General features: G+C 35.1%; 1 protein-coding gene across 4 annotated transcripts in view; it reads left to right on the top strand.

The window, feature by feature from the left end:
• The window catches only part of FAF1 (Fas associated factor 1), a 178,172-nt gene that overhangs the window by 20,458 nt on the left and 135,782 nt on the right, over positions 1–21,932 (top strand). For all 4 annotated transcript variants that reach the window (XM_075037075.1, XM_075037074.1, XM_075037076.1 and 1 more), the window contains exons 2-3: positions 1,388–1,456; positions 20,420–20,466. Coding sequence is in view for 3 of the 4 variants with exons in the window: in XM_075037074.1 (XP_074893175.1) it covers positions 1,388–1,456; positions 20,420–20,466 (116 nt within the window). In the remaining variant the exon portion in view is untranslated. The remainder of the gene's footprint in view (positions 1–1,387; positions 1,457–20,419; positions 20,467–21,932) is intronic.

Raw genomic sequence — 21,932 nt, 5'->3', positions numbered from 1 at the left:
GCACTGAATTTGGGAAAAGAGAATTGGCTTTGAATTTCTCTGTGATTTCTTTTCTACTTTTTATGTCTTCATTGTTGTAAATTGGGAGAAAAGTCAGAGCATGGAAAATGTATGAACTGATGGCTTTTTATGTCTTGGGAGAAAAAAAGTGTCTGTTTTTGTGCCTAGTCCCCTTTTTGTGTTATCGCATAAAGGAAAAACAGGACTATATATCTTTGGAATCAAGAAAACCGATCTGTTTGCTGCTGCAATCTAACTCTGTATTATTACTGTTAAAAGGTTGGATTTTTTTAATGTAGTTTTATGTAAAAGTTATATAAACTTCTTTTTATATAACTGTGTGGTAGAGCAGAAGGAACATGATCATGTTTCAGATCTTGTAAAAGTCTGAACTCCTCTTGTGTGCTTGAATATAGAGCATAGCTTTGATTAGGATGAAAGATAAATTCCAGAAAGAAACTTAACTGTTTCCATTTTTCCCTTCTGGTGAAATATATCTGATATCCTTTGGTGTGAACGGTAGCAAATGTGTGGCAATGAATAGCAATGCTCTGCCTGCTGAAGTTGAATAGTTGAAAAGGTGTAGGTATCAAAAAAAGAAAGGAGGATACTGCATTAAGGTTTTTGCTGGGTAAAGGTGCTCTCCTGTATTTGGAATTAAGCTAAATTTACAATACCATTTTTTTGGGATGTTATCACTACTTTAAAAATGCCATTGTATTAGATTTCTTGAACTAGGTAAAGCCAGAGTGTAGGGCTAGAACAACATGCAAGCATTTTGTTTGAAAGGAAAACATTGTAAATTTTTCATTGAATAGTCTTCATTTTAAATAGTTTCACAAGGGGTACTCATTTGTACATGCAGTAGTAAGTTGGCACTTTGATGATCAAAAATTCATACATGCCACCTTCTTTTCTTCTTACACTGCATCACCGAGAGTGAGTAGGGGTATAAGATGATGGTGGAGGCAGTAGGGTTTATTATGTATTTCTGGCTTTAGATGAAATATTTCAGCTGTCTTAAACATCATTTTAAGCCTTAAGTATTTTTGTGCTCCCTTTTAAGGTAGTAAAAGTGTTTCATAGTTTTGAATTCTCAAAACACCTTTATGGGACAGCACTATTGTCCTAATTTTAGAAATAACTACTTTGTCTTGCTTCCCTAGGTGGCTTCCTCAAGGTTGCACAAGAGTCCTCTGGTGGAACAGGGAGTTATATCGAAATGTTTAATGTTTAAAACTTGAAATCTGATTTCTGGATTATCCTTTCCTAACAGAAATGAAAGACCTATACCTTTCCTGTCATTCTCCTAAAATTAATTAAATTATAAGTATTAACACTCTGATCAATGCTTTTAATTCTGTTTACTGCTTCTTTTTCTTTTTAGGCATGTACTGGTATTGAAAATATCGATGAAGCTATAACGTTGCTTGAACAAAATAATTGGGATTTAGTGGTAAGTATTCTAAGAAAATGACTTCATAGATCAACTTCATGTAACAGTGACATGCCATCTTGCTGAGACACCTATTATCTTTATTTCAGATCTGGGTGTGTCTTTTATGGCTAGGGCAAGCAAGTTATGTGCAGACTATTTCCTCTGCAGTTATAGCCTCATTGCCAAGTTAACATGGTACTGAGTTGTGTATACCCTGGTATACTCTGATTGTCTTCATGCCTTTTTGATTTGTTTCTTTTCCTTTAAATTAGTGTTTCATATTGTGTTTAATTTCCTTTTTGGTTAATTGTATGCATAATTTCGTAAGTAGTATAATTAAGGGTAACATTTTTAGGAGACATCTTGTGTATATACACAAGATTTTTGAGGATTTAGGTGCCTGTGGAAGAAATGGAAGGTAAAACAACTTATTCGATCTTTCATATGCTTTTAGTTTAAAAATAAGATAGTTGCTCTTTTATTGTTAGTTGTTATGCAGAATTGAGTCAGAGATTAAGGCCATACCTTATTTAGATTTGGTGTTATCCAGACATAGTTAAACACAAACAAAAAACCCAACAAACTCACTCATCCTAAAACCCCCTATCGTTTAGTTTGTAACAAGGTTCAATATGCAGACAAATAGGAGGAAACCAATAAAACAAGCAAAACAGTCCTAAGTATTTTAAGACTCTGCATAGGATTATCAGGATAAATAAAGAAACTATTAATCCATTCTCTTAAGGTTTAAAAGTGTAAAATAGAACAAACTTAAGTAAAAAGCAAGTGATCTTCCTTTAAACTGTAATCCCTTTGATTTTATCTTTTTTTTTTTTCTTAATTTTATTTTCCAAATAAGTGATCTTTGGACCAGTTCAAATTATCAGAAAATTGTTTAACAGCCCCCCCCCCCCCCCCCCATTTTCCAAAATTGACTATGGATACAGTTTCAACTGTCTGCCACATTGTGTTCCCAGCATATTATTTAGAGTGTTCTCTATGTTTTAATAATTACAAACTAAGTATGAGAGAGGTTAGGGTGCGGTTTTAAACTGAGTTTGTTAGAATGAATATTCTGTTTCTTTTAAGGCATAATGATTAAAATGACATGTAATATTGTAATCTATTGTAAAACACTATGTACTCCAAACACTTGAAACTAAAGGTTTAGAATGAATGTTGGCCGAAGTATATGGAGTCTTTCTTTTGCAACATGTCATGTTATAAGCAAGAATGAGACACCAACAAGCAAAAGGGAGTGCATATCATCAGTGTCTTCTAACAGAAAAAAACAAATATGTGTTGACAGAGTGGTATAGTTAAAAACATCTTTTGTGCTATTAGTTTGTTGTGACTTAGCATGGGCTGTTTTGAAAATTAAAGTGTTTATGGGAAGGCAAGTAATAGCCTTATGCGTTCTGTGCAGCTTGTAAAGTTCTCAATACAATGCATTAAATCAGTTTTGGAGGATTTGTAAATTGTAAAGTATATGCTTTACAATAAATGTTCACAGGTGGGGTTGAATGAGAGAATTGCGATGAAGAATGGTAAGAACAGCTAAGGGAATTTTTTTTTTTTTTTTTTTTCTTTTGAGACTCCAGAATGAGCAGAAAGGGAGAGTGAAGTATTTAAAGCTATGAGAATATCTTTAAATACTTAATTTTATTAGTGATGATTAAATGATCTAGAAGTAGAAAATAGTGGGAAAAGAAGTAATGACCCAAAAATGCAAGCTTAAAAAAGACATAGGGAAAGTGAGAAAGGGAAGAAAATCAGCGGTGTAAGACGTACTTCAGGAAAGTACATAGTTCTTGAAACTAAACAGAAGATGAATCAGAGGGGTGGCTGTGAAAAGGAAATGGTAAGTTGTGGAAGAAGCAAAAGTAAAAACCGGGGAGAGTAAAAGTGAAGAAGATGTCCTAAGGGTCTGTGGTTAGTAGGACACTGACTCCTTTTTATTAAAAGCAGTCTTATTGTAAAAAAAGGGAGTGGAAACCAAATCATGCTAATCTAATAGGGTGTTAGAAGCAGAATAGTGAAGAAAGAGGAGAGAAGACAAAAGAAACTTGAATGTAAGAAGAAAACGAGTTGCTAGCTTGAGTGACAATCAAACATCTCTTTGTTAGGCAAGGGATTTTAGCATTTCAGAAGTCAAAACAGTACATGAAAAAAGGCTCATGACATGAGAAATGTAGCATCTTTTATTTTAAAATTAAAAGTGTATGGTCCATGTGTGGTTGGGTTTTTTTGTTTGTTTGTTTTATACCTTTGATTCAGTAATCAAATACAGCTTCAGTGCCAAGAAATTCGGGAGGAGGGAGGGCTTTGTTTTGATTGATCCAAAAGGTCTTGGAGTTTTTTAGCTGAGATGAAAAATTTAAAAAATTCTTTTGCTTGGCACTAAATATTTCATTCAGTGCAGAACAAAACTTTTTTTTTTTATTTGTAAGGAAAATAAAATTCATAGGACTTGGTTCACAAGTCATGAAGACAGTAGTGAAGTAGTGATAATTTTGTAAGGTTTCCTCTATCATCCTTTGACTGACAATCTGTTAGGTAAATGGGAAGAACATCATCACTGTTTTGTCTAATTTCACTTCGTTTTGTGTGTCTTATTCAGAGGCGTATTTTAAGTTCAAGTTTTGGATAAACATGACCTGTAGTAGTAAAATATAGCTGTACAGGTGTTCAGGTTTTTTTTGGGAGGGGTGTTGGATGGTGTGTGTGTGTGTTGTTTTTTCTAAAATGTGGATTCCTTTACTTCCATGACTTTGGAAGTGAAATCAGAGCTCTGTATTTGATCAGGAAAGCTTCTGTGAGGCACCCAGGGTAATATGAAGTAGAAAGCTAGGCAAGTCCCGTTAGGAGGTGAACAACCTAAGTTCAGGGGCACTTCTGTGACATTAGGGAAAAAACAACAAAAACATAAGCAAGTTCTTGTCTCGAACAGATTGCTTTCTTGCCCTTCATTCAGGCTGTCTGTATCTCAATTCCATTTTCCGGTTTGGGGAAAAAAAAGTCGTGTACTATCAGAGGCTATGCTAGGGATCCAGGTTGAAGATTCCTTTGAGCACCTGTTCCTTCTTGAACTCTATGAGACTCAACTCAAGGGCGTTATTTCTCTGGGACATCAGCCAAAACAGCCAAGAGCAAGTAGTCCTGGTGAGTTGGAAAGTAGAAGGATCCCAAAACAGAAACAGTGAAGTACATCAGAATGCACAGAGACGGCAGAGGTTATATAGTTCACAAAACAAGTTTCTAATGTCATCCTACAAATACTATGTTTTTGTATAAGCTTTTTTTGAGGATTTCTTTGTTTGCACTGATGCAATATTCCTGCTGCTTATTTTCTCCATACTTTTTTTTTTTTTCCCTGGTCTTGCTAGTAGATTTTAGTAACAAGGATTAAAATGTCAGCGATGTCTTTCCTGTTACTTCAGTGAGTGTTACTGTGTTTTGTATCTTTTTGGACATTTGGTTTCACCTTTAAACAAAGCCAAACCCGACAGAAGTGTAATGAACTCCTTTCTTGGTTTGGTTTTTCTAATAGCCACTTATGGTTTATATTAAGAATTCATCTGAATTCTTTTTGCTTTTCAGTTTAGAACTGAAACATCATCTTCCTATTTTTGAACTTTTAAAGATTACCCACCCGCAATTATAAGTCTTCATGTCTATTCCTCTATATGGGATGCTTTAAGACAATAAACTGCCATTAATTTATCTTTGACTTGGAGCTAAATAAATTGGATTTAAATGTCTCAGAGTTGTATATGTTTTACAGGGTTCAAATCATGTTTTAGCTGTTTGAAGTGACATAGGAAACTGTCTTTCATAAATGTTTGGTTGCTAGGCTTTGTTCAAGCGCTTAAAATCAAATTGATCATGAGAGTGCTGCAGAAGAATTCATATGCAGTAACAGTTTATGAATTGCCTAGTGGGATCATGAAGTCTGATCTTGCCAATAATTAGTTCCCCACTTGGCCTTTGTGGTGGTCTGCTGCATATATAGCAGCTTAGGATTTTTTCTGTATTAGAACACTGTAGCCTAATTACTAGATGAAACGTTTCAGATGTTCTGTGAGATAGAGAAGATCAACAATAGATAATATAATGATCTCTTCAGGCCTTCATCTTTATGAAACTGTTCTGCAATAAATGGATCCAACTCTCTTAAGCCTGCCAAGATTGCTGATATGTTATTTCCTGAGTGTCATTTCTTTGAGCTCTGTTAATTTTCAACCATTTTTAATATCTGAGGAAGCAGAAGTTAGGAATTTCTGTCCATTGTAAAGTCTGATGGTTTCATAGCTTGTCCATTTAAACTATGACCTTCTGTTTTGGCATTTGAAGGTAAGAGTGACAGTATAAATGTATCTTAAACGTTGTATAAAAACAATAAAATAAAAGTATGAAAAATCCCAACTATGTGTCTGTTGAAATGTTTCCAATGATGGTACATATTTAAAGGAAATGACTCATTAATGCAAGAATTTATAATCTACTTGACCTTATGCAATATGGACCTTTGTATATATGAGGTTATTATATAGGTGATAGCTCTTTGCTCTCCTGAAATCAAATGCTTGCATCTGCACATGAAACCTGGTCTTCTGTACCTTTCACAAATTTAATGAAAAACTCAAATCCTTTACATATATCATTACTTTATATTCTGTACTGGTAATCAGAACAGGTTTTTTGAATGAAAAGCAGGATTCACCACACTTAATTTTCTGCTTTTTCCAGTATGACAATTTCTGTTACTCCTGTTCACTGGTTTAAAATTACTTTTATTTTATTTAATGTCTTTTCCCATAGACATTGTAATGTGCTTGACATCACTTTAAGGAGAAAATAAATTTCATCAAAATAAAGGAGGGGCTGGTGTTTATCCCATATTCACTTCACTATAACGTGTGTATAATGATTATTAAAAAAAAAAAAAAAAGCCTGTTTTTTATTTTCAGAAGATATTCTTAAAATGACCTTTGTGCCTTCCTGCCTGCTATACTTGGCTTTGTTATTCTGTATTCTGGTAGAGGCTCAAAGCACAGTATACAGTAAAACCAGCAGCTTCGTGCACCTGGAAATGTGATGACTTGTAGTTCCTGTCATACACAGCTTCCAAGAGTCAGCTGACAAAAAGCGTTTCTGTACCTTGGAGAGAGCAATTGTATATTTCGAACATCTGTTTTTATAAAGCTTCAACTCTCAATTATAGTTTTTTCTTTTGAATGGATAACCTACGCAGAAGATTTTGCTGCATCTTGCTGTTTAAAACCTCTTAAAAAATAGTCATTATTTGTCAGACAGGATTTTTCTTTTTTTAATGTAAGTACCTATTTTGTTTATATATTTATATTTACTTCTATGTAATGTTGTCTTTTGGAAAGAGAGATGTTAAAAAAACCAAACAAAAAATTGAACTGAGAAAAATGTGCTAGAGCTTTGCAATTTTTCATTTATATTTCTGTTGGACGTGCCAGTTTAGATGGCATTCCAGGCAGAAAATGGGTTATTGGCTCTTGACAGTTATCAACAATCTGTTATTTGTATCTTTTATTGCTTTCGAACAATTAACTTAGTTCTTTTGTTATAATGTGTAGTAAATCTTGGTACGAGTTGGTAAAAACTAATACACTAATGATGTCCTTAATCTCTTTTTCTAACTGGTTTGTCCTGCAAAAGCTTTGATGTGGTATCTCTTTGTACATTTTTTTTCAATCGATTTGAATTAGCCTGCCTCCAGAAACTAGGTGATTAATTTAAGTTTGGCACACAGCCATTTCTTTTCCTTAAATGTGGGACAGTATTGTCATATGTTTAGCAGCTCTCTAGTTTCATTCCAAGTGGGCTGTATTTCAGTGGCTGGCAAACGAGGACTAGACATTATGGTGATCGTGTTCATCACGTTGGCCCCTTTTATCTTGTATTGTTGACCTGCTGTTTTCTTTACTTCAGAGTTACATACCGCATATGGCACACATTTGACAGCACTCGCTATGGGACTAGTGAGAAGTTCATGGTGTGCTCCTCTCATTAGGACTAGATCTGAGGGATTTTCACTGTTAGGAACATGGGCTTATCTGTGTATTAATAACATTCTCCCTGTGGTCAAATGAACAGTCACATCTGCCTGTGGGAACCAGAGGTTTGTATCCCAGGGTTTTTTAAGGAGCTTTTAAAGTTTTTGTTTCAGACAGGTGTTCTCTTCTGGATCTTAGTGTTCTGTCAAACATGTTATTGTCAGCTCAGTTAGTTTATGCTTGCTGTTACTGTACTGCGTTGCCTGGACAGCATTCAAAATCCTGCTGCCAGCAGAGCTAAGGAAGAAGGAAGCTCTGAGTTAGGTAATGACAAGTAATGTCGGTGGACAGGCATCCCGCTGGTGCGAGTGTCCTGTGGGCATGGTGCCTGTTCTCCAGGAAATACAGGAATTGCAGGTTTCTTGTGTGTCCAACTGCAGCATTAATCTCTTCTAGTAGGACACAGTTAAATTGTATACAAACTTCTGTTTTACAAAGGACTACAGAAATCCCTTTTGGAAGTCTTTAATGGACTTTCTGTTAAATTGGGGATCCCTGCTTGCAAAAATAATTTGATTTCTCATTCTTTGTATTTCCAGCTTTTTGCAGCTCTCAACGTGACATTTGTGTGTCTTTGAGTAAGCTCAGATGCTTGCTGTGTATTTTATGCAGCTGGGTGGTAGCACAGAAGACTAGCTAATTCTTAAAAACCCCATGATTATTAAATTAATTGTTTTTATTTACTTTTGAATGCCTTCATCTCACGTAAAACAGATGTTTCCTTTCGGTATATTTTCTACATTGAAGACCATATGAAATGTGCAGATCTATAGGCAGTTGTAAACATGGTATGGCTTTCCACATAGCTGTATGCACGTTCACCTATTAAAAAAAACCCCTCCAAACTGAAACACCACCACTAATACATATGGAGGAAATTAAGATTCTCTACTTGCAGAATGCAGAATAAGAGTGCTGCTTTGTCACCTCAGTAATGTGCTTCAAGGAAGGAAGATTACCTCTGGTAGCAGCAAGGGAGCCCAGTCTTCATGGTCCTACCAAATCCAAACTTTCTTCTGAGACTTAACAGCAATAGTTGATACCTCAGGTGATGCAGGAAAGTGTTCAGTATATCACCACTGTGACGGTCATTTCACATGACTTTGATGAGAGCACAAATTGCAGTTGATCCTGTTATGTCTCTGCATCAATCTTGGTCTGTTGCCTGCAAGTGGTCTGTTAGACATCAGAAAGTGGTCAACAGGGCAACTACAGTTCAAAATAAAAAGGAGCCAAACCCAATAAAAATGTCATATACACATTCTGACACATGCAAGCAAGGAAACAAACACACTAAAGGGAGAATAAAAGTAGCAAATGTCTAACTTGTGTGTTTTAAACTTTTGATTGTTTGGAATAAAACTATTATTTTATTACATAGGTTGGTCCCTTGGATTTTTTTTCCAAAAAACTTAGGTGGTCTTTGGATTTGGTCTTATTTGTATGACCCTTTGCACTTTCAAAAGAGGTTGAGAAACACTGCTTGGATCATGTTAACATTGCCGTAACTTGTGATTTTTTTATAAGGAAACCCATGAAAGCTCTAATCAATGCTGTAGCTGCTGATATTGTGTAAATATCCAAGAATCTCAAGTTTCACAGTGTTCCCCTGTAAAGAAAGAGCCATGGAAGGGGGCAGTCTCTGGCTTGTCTGTAGTGAAAGATTTGAAAATTAAAATTAATTGTTTTCCTCATCTGTAGTCTGCTATCCCAAAACTTTATTAATTCTCATGGATCTTGCCTGGGACTCTTCAGGTACAAAAACAACTCTCAAAATGCACTTTACCCCAGAAATAATAGCTAAATTTTGTGCCAGACCCAGAGAGATGTTTGGTTTCTTCAGATTATTTCTGTCTTTTTCTTTTTTGGTTCCTAAGGCAGGTAAATGTGTAAAAAATACTAAGTCTTCTTCCCCCACCCCTGAGGAAATTACTGGGTCCCCTTACCAGGGCAAAGCTTTGTCTGAGAAAGATTGTTTGAGGAATTTGGTGAAAACAGGTTTAATTTCTTTAAATTACTCCTCTGCTGAAACATGGTGCTTATTTCACAGAAAAAGTCTTAACAGCCTCATAGCGTGGGAAGACTTGAGCTTTCATTGCAGAAAACTGGTGCTGTGCAGTGTCATTCTTTTCTCCTATTTTCAAGGCACTACTGAAATATTAACATTATAAAATCATTTGTTTAGTAGGTGACTAACTGTATTTAGGGCTCATTTTGGTCTACCATGTTTAAGTGGATTGAGGCAAAGGGATGTGCAGCTTGCAATGTTATGGAAACCATGAATTAGGGTTAAATACATGGATTATTTTGTCATTCAAATTTGAGAGGATGAAAAAACTGATAGCTCTCAAGGAGGTAAGGATTTTTTTTATTTAAGGCAGTTAAGAGTCATGGCTTTAAATGTGTTTTCTTTAGTGCTGTTTCATATATGCTTTGCAATTTTGTTGATTGCATCAGAAGGGGGTAATTCTTACATTGCCGATTGAAAGAAGGTGTAATGGGGTGTATATATTTCCCACAGGGTAAAACTGGTATGGCTTGGGCAAAGTGTCTTCTAGATGAGGACCCTTTTGTTGCTGTTAAACTGGAACGATTCTTCAGTATCTGTGAAGAAATCCGTACCTTTCACCCCTTCACAATTTTAGCAAATGTAATGGTTAACTTGCAATATAGTAGATAGTTTTCTAGACACTAAGGGGTTTATGTTAATCTAAAATAGTTTATGTTGTTTCAGAACTATAGATTTTAATTTATCTAATAGAAAACGCCTGCTTTATTCACTGGAGGATAACAGAGGGATTGTGATTATGTATTTTATGGCTGTATTTTGTAGCCATGTTGCTGTGATGATGCATATGAAATTTTAATGTCTGGCCAGAAAGAGAGTGGAGGAGATTTTAGGTAAAACTTTGCTGTCAACATTATAGAGTGAGCTGTGTCTCTCCTTTCCAAATAACAGATGGAATTTAGTTACTTAAGAATTAAGCTCCTTTCCTTAAGTTTTTCTTGCACAGTGATCAAACAAGCAATGGGACTAATAAACTTAGATTTCTGTTCATGGAAAAAGACTCTCATTTCTTGTAATAGAGAGGTTTGTGTTCTGAGAATAATCAAAAAGTGGCACCTGAGATCACAGTAGTGCCTGATAGTATTGCTGTAGCTATATGTATGCATTACCCACCCGCCTTGTGTTTTACAAATACTTATTTTCAGAGGCTGGTACTTCTGTATTGACAATATCTATGAAGATTCCTTAGCATTAATTTGTCCTGAGACATTCAAATTTAAGAGCAAATTTCTGGAATATATTAATAGTGAAGTGGCTGGTAATGAGGTATCTGTAAGTAGTTTGTAGTATATTATTCTGTGACTAGTTGAACTGAAAATTGCATGCATCTTATAAATGTGTGTTTGACAAGTGATTAGTCTGTCATGGAGTCATGCTGGGAATATAGGAGTAAGAGAAAAATAAAGTAGATTATTTAATTTAAGAACCAGCATCCATGCCAATGTTGTGACTATTTTGCAAGTAAACCTTAATTGTGAAAGATTTTACCACAGAAGCTAGAAGTCATCTAGACCACTCAGGCTTTCAAAGCAGAGTATTTAAAAAATGGATTTACTTATAATACTGTTGAATATCTTTAACAGTTGTGTCCTGGTTTTATTTAAATAAACTCTTCTTAGCTGGTCCTGGAAGACCTGGGTTGCTGCAGTGCCAGCAGTATAGCGTAGGTTGTCAAGAGGTATAAGGAGAAATACTGTGAGTTGAGTCGTAGGTTACATACTTTGGCTTGGGATCTTCTGGTTTCCAAACTTTTAAGCTAAATCTTGCATAAATATTCTTTTATTATGCATTAGTGATTAGGCAGTCTGCTGACTATGGTTAGGGTAGTTTGAAAACTGTCGTATAAGATGTTTCATGTTATTACAGCTTTTCAGTGAGGGGGCCTTAGTCTGTAAGCAGTACTTCTAGGACTTTTGAGTTTTCTTGTGTCCTGAGATTTCATCCCTGGTAGTGCTTGCTAAGAGCTAGTATGTTAGAACGATGAGTGATTTTTAAAAAATAATTTTTTTTTTAGGACTGAACAAAAAGTATGTTGTCATGGGGTAGCTATTCCCAACTTGTACATTTTAGTGTTGTCATTCAAATTTACATAAAATAATTAGGAGAGCAGTAGAAATGTGGGAGTTCAGTACATAGATATTTTTTCAGGCATAGACTTAGTTTTATCTGACTGTCCTGCTGTCTAGCTTAATGTTCTAAGGAGTAACAAAGTATGTTTGATATTAAACATAAGCATTCCTTTCTGTTAAGTTAGAAGGTGAAGCAGTGGTAGTGTAAAAAGTTGTGATGTTAATGAGTGGGACCAAGGTACATATATGCGTGTCAATATAGCGGACACATCATGGTCTACTCCTCTCCCTTTCTATATGAATGAGTTTTGAGTGGATAGTTCAGAGTAGGTTATTTTTCTTTACTCCTGCTGAAATAGAGTTTCAGCTCAGATAGATACTGATCCATAAGCTGCTTATAAATCTGTTTAGGTTATTTATTTTCATTATGCTAGGGAACTATATCTGTTTATGAATTTATTATTGAGATTGTGCTTTGTTTGGGGAATTATGCAATGACAATGTAAAATTGAAGAACTGTGCAAAATGGTTTTTTTTTCTCAGGGTTATAGAAGTATATCTAACTGTTGAAAGGCTTCCTAGTGCATTTCGGCATGTTGTAGGAACTACAGGAAAAAATTTGCTGAAGCCACCAAAGAAGTAGGGAGAAATGGGTAACCACATCTAGAGTGCTAATTGTAAACTATTTCAACGCGTGCTGTCTTGCTGATGAAGTGAATCATCTGTAGGAATATATTCATGTGGCATTTTTTTGATGAAATGTTAATTTTTTGCTTTATTAGCAATTCTATTGTTTTGCAGCTTTTCATGAAGTATATTTGTTGTAAAGAAAGCAAGCTGAAATAAAGCAGAATGCATAGAAGACATTTCATTGTAGTTCAATTACAGCTTTTGGTTAAATTTTAACCACGATGGGGACGAATGTTGGCATTCTGTAAAAACTTTGTGGGTGTAACTTCACGTCTAGCACTTGGAAATACTTTGTGACTTGCAAAGCTGGGGAAACGCCAGCAAGTATAACACAAGCTACAGGAAAAAGCTGACTCATTTCTTTGCCTTGAAAAGTCTGCCAAAGATAACAAAGGTAGAGGTTGCTTCTGTTACTGCTGGGGCACAATTAGCAATTTTTTAATTTAAATATGATTGCATTCATTTAAAAATCCAAACCAAATAATACTTTTTATAACTTGAACTCATAGCAATCATTACTTGTTAAAGTAATGATTTCAAAGTAGCTATGTATATAGGAAGGCAATAGTGTACCTTGTCTGTAAAAAGCCTCTAGTCTAAAATAATTGGTATTTCTGCAGAAGGTTTTATGGAATTTCTTGTTTAGAATAACGCATCGCAGGGCTTGCTTGTAACAGGCAAGATTTGATAGTTGCACAAAGATGCACAGAAACCATGTTCTTCTGCTTGAGAATCTCATAATACAATCTCAATGTCTTGAGGCAGAAAGAAGTGATTGTATTACAGCTAATTTCAGTAAACCTTTATTTTATTAAACCAGATTGACTGCAGTATTTGACTGATACTTGCAGTAAGTTTTTGTCAGCATCAGTTAGTAAAACTTCTGTTTATTCCCGAATTTTCTACTTTTTTATTGTTATAAAGTGATCACAAGAAAAGCCTATGCATAGTCTTACTTACTTTTTATTCAGTTTCCTGAAATCACAGTATCAGCAGGTCAGAACGAATGTTTTGACATGTCTACATCTGGCATTACCTGTTATCATCAGTTCTGTTGAAAATACAAGCCCAAATTAGTATTTGCTAAAAATAAAGTTATTAGGGGAGCATTATTTCGAAACATTTACTTTATTACCAAAATATATGCATATAGTAGAACCCTGCAAGCTAGTTTCACTGTAAGAAATACTTCTGCGCTCAAAAGGAACTAATAAATCTTTGCGCTTCTCCTGTTTTGCTTTACTGTTGTATATAAAAGTATGTTCCTTTGTCATGGAGATTTATAGTTTGGAAGCAATTTAAAATTCACTTTTGCTTTTTCGGTCCTTTCATGAATGTTTTGTCTCACTAATGCTTTCCTTTATCCCTTATCATTTAACCTTATCATTTAATTATTTGTTTTTCCACTCTGGATAACATTTGTTCAGTTTTGGGTTTTGTTTCCTGTTGGGTTTTTTTTTCTTTTTAAGCTCCCCATTGTACAAAGCATTTGGAGTTTTATCATCCATTTATTTTGTTTGAATACCAAATAGAATAATGGATTTTAAATCTTTAGGATAAGCAATTTATCATGTGAAAACAACAAAATTAGAGTAAGAATATTGTATTTCAGGGGGAATATCACATTTAGCCCAAATTAGGAGTAGAATTAATAGCAATGGGATTACAATTGTAAACAGAGTAGTATAAATGACCCTTTTCGTGCTGTGGAAACATATCACAAAATACAGAAGATAAGAAATAATTTTTCTAGTTTATTATAGATTGCTTAATGAGGGCCTTTTAGTATATTTCATTACATTTTTAGCTTTTAAAAAAACATGTTTAATTTGTTTAAATTCAACAAATCTTGAGTGACCCTCAGCAGGATGGATTGATAGCACAGAGGAATACTGGCTGATATTTCCAATATATAACAGTTATATTTTTTTTTTTTATTCTACAGAAATCAAAACCACAGTACGTTTGTCTTGCGTGTCATCTCTCCCTCTATAGTGAGGTTTTGTATGTAGGTTTTGATCTTATATTCACTTGTGTTATCAGACTGACAAATAAATCTAAGATTAAATGCTGAAAGGGTCAGTCAAACATTAAAATAGGCTTCTATTTGTTTTGTAGTGTGAAACAACAAAACAACCATTTTCTGGTTATATTTCAAAATATAGTCCTAAAAGCTGCTAGCACCCCTTACTCTAAGATGGTAAGTTGTCTTTACTTCTGCTAATGTAGAAAACAGTATGGGGTAAACTTTCTGAATTTGTGATTTGAGAGAAATTTTTTTTATATCAAGGAGATATTAAATGTATGATAGGAAGAAAAGGCAAAATGAGCAGGAAAGACACAAAATGCAGAACTTTGGTTTTTTAGCTTACCAGACATTTTAAACCAAAAGCAAAATCTGAGTTGTAGCATTTGGGGAAGAATGTAGATTTTTTGAAAGTCATAATAAATGAATTATTTCATCAAAGAAAACTCATACTGAATTTCATAGAAATAATTAAATATGTGGATTATGAGGCTATTACATTAAGTGGAATACAACAAAAAAATTGTAATTACTAGAAATCTGAATGTGTCAGACCTACAGAAGATTGAGGCATTGGAAGAAAATGCCCCATGAGCAAATTACTCCATTATGTTTCCCTGTGAATTTCCGAAGCAGTTGATACTGTTTGGTTGGACGTCTTTGGATTTTGGATTAAATCATCTGCTATGGCTGTTCCTGTTACCCTGTGTCTATGTCTCATCTGCATATTGTGTTTGTTTAATGTAAACCTTCTCAATTTTTAGCTAAACAAATGTAGAGCTCTGAGTGGGCTTTATTAAGTAGACTGAAGTGGTCTTGCTGAGTTCGGTCAAACCTAAATAAGGCTTTTAAAATTCTGTGTGAGCTGACATACATAAATTTGTACTGGTTGCATTAGGCTGATATGGTTATTTATCTCAATGAAACTCATGCAGCTTTCACATGTGCACCATATTTACAACTCTCTAGCCTCTTCTTCTTAAAGGGTTGTTTTTCCAGCATCACACTACTTGAACTTGCTTTCTTCTTTTGCTTAGAGATGTGTTTTCTAATACCCTGTTTTGGAAAGTTGATCTTACACTGTGCTTTGTAAAAGCTCTTGCTCTTCATTGGGGTAGAGGTTTGAATGGCAAAAGTTTTAAGTTATCTATATCTAGGGTAGGGGTCTGCATCTGTCGGCCGAAGCCATCATGGGGTATGGAGATTGGAAAGGAGAGGGAATGAGATGTGGCCATGGAGGAAGATCTTCTCCCACCTCACCCACTCCAAAAGCCTTTAACTGCACTTTTGCCTGGGCCTGCTTTTAACTCTTAAGATAATTCATTTAAAAATCACTTTTAAATTCTGGAAATTTAAAAACTACTTCCCATCTGTAGTTTATGAAGAGGAAGGAATTCCCTGTTTCGTTTGAATATACAATCAGTATATGTAGACCTTTGCTTTTAAAGAATCTGATTGGCAAATCCAGTCCATCTTCAAACTTAGTGATAAATGATGAGTATTTTAAACTCAGGAGTTTAATGTTTGTGCTATTTAAAATACCACAGTTTTTCCATAATTGTTCATACGACCCTCATTCCCCTGGGACAAGAGTCACTCTAAGATGTGCTTAATTGGTTTTAGATGGTTAGTACTATAATTGTGTATTTTGGGAGAAGTCATCAACATTGTTGCTTCACCAGATTATTAAGAAATGGTGGTTCTTGGTTTTCTCTCTAACACTGTTTTGTACTCATAGAAGATAGTCACATTTAGTCAGAACTGACTAATCTGTTTAAGTTAATATTCCCTTGAGGAAAAGCTTTACATTTCACAGTCTGCTTCACAATGTTCTTGAGGCACTTAAATAATTTCAGTCTTTTTGTAGAATACCGCAGAGTTTCTGGGTTGCCCAAACTACTAATGAATTTGGTAACCTCTCATTAACTGTATTGCTTTATTGTTTCCTATATTTGCAGGAAACAAAAATGTTGGATTTAATAGATTTTGATACTGTAATTTGGAAGCTTGTTGCTGAAACAAACACCAAAAAAAGTATGTTACTTTGAACTGTTGTAATTGGCGCTCATCAGTCCAGTATTATATCATACTCAGGTCTTCCCATTCATTTAAATGAACAGGATTCTTAGTAATGTTTATCAATATATCCTGTACTGTTGGATGATGGAGTCACAGAGTGCTTGAGATTGGAAGTTATTTCTAGATGTCAGTCTGGTCCAAAGTAGGTCCAATTAGATCAGGTCATGCAGTGCTTAATAAAGTCTTAAATAAAGTATTTAAAATACAGGATATATGACTGGTATCTCTAAACGAAATGTATAAATCAAGGATAACTAAATTTGGCTTATAGTTTCCTAAAATAAATTGTGGGCCTGGTTGTTGTTTGAATGTTGTCATCAAAACAATAATTATGTCCTGGCTTCTATTCCTCTGTTCCAAGTTTGAACAGTGTTATGGCAGAGCTTGTGTATGGATAGCACTGAGACACACCTAAGATTCTTGGCTTTGGGAAAAAATCTTATGAAACCTCTATAATTTTCGATTTAAGGTGAGCTTTGCTCTTTAAATAGTGATAGCATTAGAAAAGGCAAATACCTGTTGTAGCTGTGGTACCCAGTATCCAGCAGTGACACTCATGGATAAACAGTGTGAGAACAGCATAAGCATGGAGTGCTACTTCCCTGGTAGCAGTCTCAGCAGCAGGTTATTGGAAGCTGAGTAAATTTTCTGAGCCAGACACGGTATCTTCATATTTAATAACCCACAAATAGATTTAATGCACCTGTTATTAAAATTGTTTCAAGGGTAATACATCTTTTTAATTACTGTATATTAGTCACACAGGCTGGTTTTGATGATCAAATGATCCCTATTTGGAAAAACAAAAAAATTTAATAACTTTGAATGTTTGCTTAACTATAGAGATCTGATCCCCTCTCAAAGGGGACTGACAGTGGGGAAGAAGAGCCTGGAACAGACTTTGCCTTAAGAACTTGTTCTTTTTTTAGTTTTTTTTTTTTTTATAGTCACAACCTTCCTCCTATGAAATTCATAAGCAGATGGTTGTTCCTTTTTCTTATTTTCTTTGCAGGATCTACTTATAGATGTCTTGTAAGAACATGGATATTTAATATTTATGCAATATCTACATGTGCACTGCTACCATTTGCCATCTATGTAATTTTAGTCTTCCATCTTGCTTAACAAATAGTGTCCAGACTCTTCATTTTTACAGTGTGGTTAATAGAGGTCTTTCCATCAAAAAAGTACATAATGCTGCTGCTGTTTTTTCTTACTGCTGTGCCCCTTAAATGTCATCAAGTTTACAAAACTGGAGACGTGAACAAGCGAGTTATTCAGTTTTAAAGAAAATAGCTTGGAGCCTCTGTCGTGTTTAACCCCTCTAACTAGGCTTAGAAGAAGTTTGAGCTGCTTTAATCCTCTGAGGCTGAGACATGAGCTTTGACAGAAGTAGTGTGGAAATGCCATGCTGTGCTATATTTCTTCATAGCTGAAGCAGCTTCATTTTTGCTGAGTAGAGAGAATTCTCTTGCACCAGCAGATCATTATTAGTGTAGGTCCTGTGGTACAAAACCCTGTATTTGCTCTCTGTATCCTACAGATGCAAAATAAAGGATATTTTTGTCTTTCAACCAAATTTACCTGTTGATTGATAGGAATGAAATGTATGTTGCTGATGAGTATGGTGGGGGGAAGCCAACCTAGAAAAACCCAAACAAACCAAAACCTCCCACTTTTTCCTGGAGGTTCATTAGATGAACGTGCTCAAGAGCTATGTACGACTGCAAAACCACAATGATGATAAATGAGATGTTGTTAAAAAGAAACCACTGACTATTGCCATGCACGGTGGATAAACTGATTTAAAAACTGATCTGGTGTGAAGCTTTGTTTTCACTGTAATTTGATACAGCCTCGTGCGTAGTTACTGTAGTTTATAGATACCTGTGACCCTTTTCCTTGTCTGCTTTTTTGCTATTATTTATGCAATATTTATTTCTAAATATATGATAAATGTTATTGCAATATCATAGTTACTTAGCTGAGTTCAGCAGTAATACTTTTTGACTTTGTGTAGCCTTAACTATTAATGGAAATTGTAAAAAATCATGTTTATATATTCAGAGAAAAAGAAACCATAGCATTTAAATCTTGATTTTTGTCTATTTTTGTGTTTATTAAGCACTTAAGTAAGTTGCATTTTTTTTTTAAATGTCAGTTTGTAAAAATTATGTTGATAGATGATGACTGTCCAACTGACCAGTTGCAATATATGACTTTGTTCTCCTGCAGTACCGGGGAATCTATGAGCTTCTAAACATCAGCATTCCCTTCTTCATCAGGGATCAGACACTCATTCACCAGGTATTCTGGCCAACAGGTCAGGTATATCTGGCATAGGAGAGTGGATATTAGAAGCTGTGATAGTAGAAATGCATGAATCACTGCTGGTACAGCAGAAAATTGAGATTAGTGGGATGCTACAGTCTCTCTTTAATCTCACTGTTAAGCCTAACAAATATGTACCTGTGAACACAATAGTGATTACAAAGATCATCAAAGAGCAGAAGTAGAATTAGTTTTTTGAGGTCTGTTTTTTCTCCTCTTTTTTTTTTTTTTTTTTAAATTTTTTTAGTTCTTTCTCATTCCTCATCAAATTCCCTCCTGTGCTCTTCCACCTTATCTGCCCACTGCTGGGCTAGGATTCAAAGTCTGAAGTTAGGTAGGGTTCTGACATCCTTACTTCCATATCTTCTAACAATAATCAGAACAAATTTTTATCAGCTGAGGAGTAAATGTGTAAGTCATCTTCACCAGCTCACATGGTGCCACTTTCACTGCTCCTTAAATCTGAAAAATCCTAGCAATGAGATGATTTTAAAACACATTTTTGGTGGTATAAAGCAGTCTGAAATAAGTTGTCTTCCAAATACTGTTGAAGAGAGTCTTACTGGCTTTCCAAGTTTTTCCCTCATCCTGACTTACATACAGTTTCCAAGTTATACAAACTTCTATAGCATCAGATGTGCTGGAAATGCATTAAAATATTCTGCAACATAGAATGGAGCAATGCTGTAACAGGCTGAGGTGACAATTTTGTCAGAAATGGAGTTTCGAACTTGCAACTGGAATATGTTGTGGCTATTTTAAAAATGCTGCATTTTAATGTGAGAGAGAATTCATTAGGATATTTTTATAGGTAATAACTCTGTAATTTCAAATAAGAACAAATCTGAATGCAGCTTGCCAGGTTTGTACTTACACACCTATAAGTTGTATTTTGTTTATTCTGATGTTCTGGACAGCATGGGATATTTAACTGCATAAACCTTACATAAAAGATACTTCCTTTTCTACCTGAAGATTGTTTGAATTTTGGGGGTAGTCATTTCTGTGATTCCCTGGCACACGAGGACTCTTAAGAAGTTAGATGTATTTTTGTGTGTGTGAGCTAGAGGCAGGCTGTCGAGAAGGTGTAGGTGTGATGGAGGCAACGTGTGCTGCTGAGTAGCCGTTTGCGTGGACTTCAGCAATTCCTGAACACATCAGGGTTGCAGCATGCAGCGTATGTGCAGCTGTGCAGGTTTATAGGTTTGTGCAGGTCTGATACTTCTGGGAAACATTAGGTTTTCTGTGTACATGCTGTCTGGCTACCTTGTCTGTGCACAGTTAGCTGGATGTATTTGAAAGCAATATGTTCACTATGTATGTACCAAGTGTACAAAGTGTTAGATTTACTGAGCGTGGGCCATGCAGTTTATTCCCATGCATTCCACCTGGGAAATCCATCGCACATGTATAGGAGTCTGAGCTTCAGTTCGTTTTCACTTAGATACGGTTTTTATCTTATGTAGGTACTTTAATGACAGTGTCATTCACCAAGAATATTCACTGAATGGAGAACATTTTATGGCACATTGTAAAGCAAGCTAATCACTCTTCAAAACATATTATAGAGGTTCTGATTTATTTTTGTTGGTCTGTATGCTTGACGCAAAATTTGTTTTCTCTTTTCAGGCAGCTATAAATGGTGTAATACCACAAGAAAATGGCATTCTACAAAGGTAAGCACAGAAAGCTGGAGTAGTACACACGGGGAATGATGCTGGGTAATAGTTACAGTTTTTGTTCCTGAATCCTAAGAAGATGATGTAATTCTCCTTTTAAAGCAGTTTCTGGAGCCACAAATTCTATTCCTGGCAAAGCTGATTTAACATTCAAGTTTTCCCATACTGATGGAGGATCAGCTTGAACACCTATTCAAATTTGTTAATTTTTATTTTTAATTCATTGGTTGTTGGGTCATTCTGTGCAGGGTTGTCTCTTTACTAAGACTGGATTTTGGTATGCTTCTTTGGATGTCAGGACTTTCTACTCCCCTTCCCCCCCCAGGGTCTAAAAATTTGCAGGGCAAATCCACAAATGTTCCTGGCTAAGTATTTTCTTTTTCCTTATGCATTTTTAAAGGTATTGATAGTCCATGCTTCCCTGTCCCTGGCCAAAAATATTTGTATTTCTGTAGGCTTTTTTGTTGTGGTTTCTTTTTTTTAATTGTTTTTAAATTGAATTACAGGCAGCAGATGCTGTGTTAGATAAAGTAAGGTTGCTCCCTTCTAAAAGTAGCTTTACTGATTTTCTTTCAGCTTTTGAATTAAATTTTGGCTTGTATACTGATGCCTGGATATCTTGAAGTCACTGAAGCATGAGCTCCTAAGTGCTGATGAGGCAATTGAAAACAGCAGAACAGGAATTGAGCTACTTGAGAAAGACAGTAAAATAGCATTTAAAATTTTCTTTAGAAAAATACTCAATGTACTATTTTAGAAAGTTTATTTTAATGATGAAAAATGATACATAATGTAGGTAAAATGGTGTTTTGGTATCTCTGTCAATGCTTACTAAAGCTGTCATTAAGTAGAGTCAGTTTTTGATTCAGGATAAAACCTTATTTGCTCAGTAAAGTTAGATGTTTATTTACTGTAAGGTCTACTTAGTCCATTTGAGATCAAGTTTTGGTTGTGTTGAGCACTCTTTCTGCCTATGTTAATAAGTCCTGACCCTCAAAGCATTTACATTCAAAATACCAGAATGTTTGGAACCATTTGGTCAGGGGGAAGGAGCTGGGGAGTAGTTATGCCTGACTTGGATAACAAGCTGGTCCAGTGTCCACTTACAGCTTTCTTCCACACTAATCTATTCATTTTTAGAAATGATTAGACAGTCAAATGTGTCTCAAATATTTTTTTTTCTTTTTCTTCCAATGGAAGTGGTTTAAAAGGAGAATCACAAGACGTAGAAGCCTAGTTTCCAGTGGTTTTCAGATGAGGCTTGTTTTACTGATGTGAGGCTTTTTATGTTCCATTAGAGGTTGCCAATCAGATATGTAGGATGCCTTTTGTGGTGGAATCAAATAGAATTAATACAACTGGACTTGAAGTAAGTTAATTTATTGAAGGGGAAAAAAATACATTTTGTTTTATAATTCGGTTATATTGTTTAAAATAAATAAATAAATCCAATCCTGAGAATC

The sequence above is a fragment of the Buteo buteo genome, chromosome 10 (genome assembly GCF_964188355.1).
Source record: "Buteo buteo chromosome 10, bButBut1.hap1.1, whole genome shotgun sequence".
In the NCBI taxonomy this organism is placed as follows: domain Eukaryota; kingdom Metazoa; phylum Chordata; class Aves; order Accipitriformes; family Accipitridae; genus Buteo; species Buteo buteo.
The sequence above is the reverse complement of the archived record's forward strand: the minus strand, read 5'-3'. Positions and strand labels throughout refer to the sequence as shown.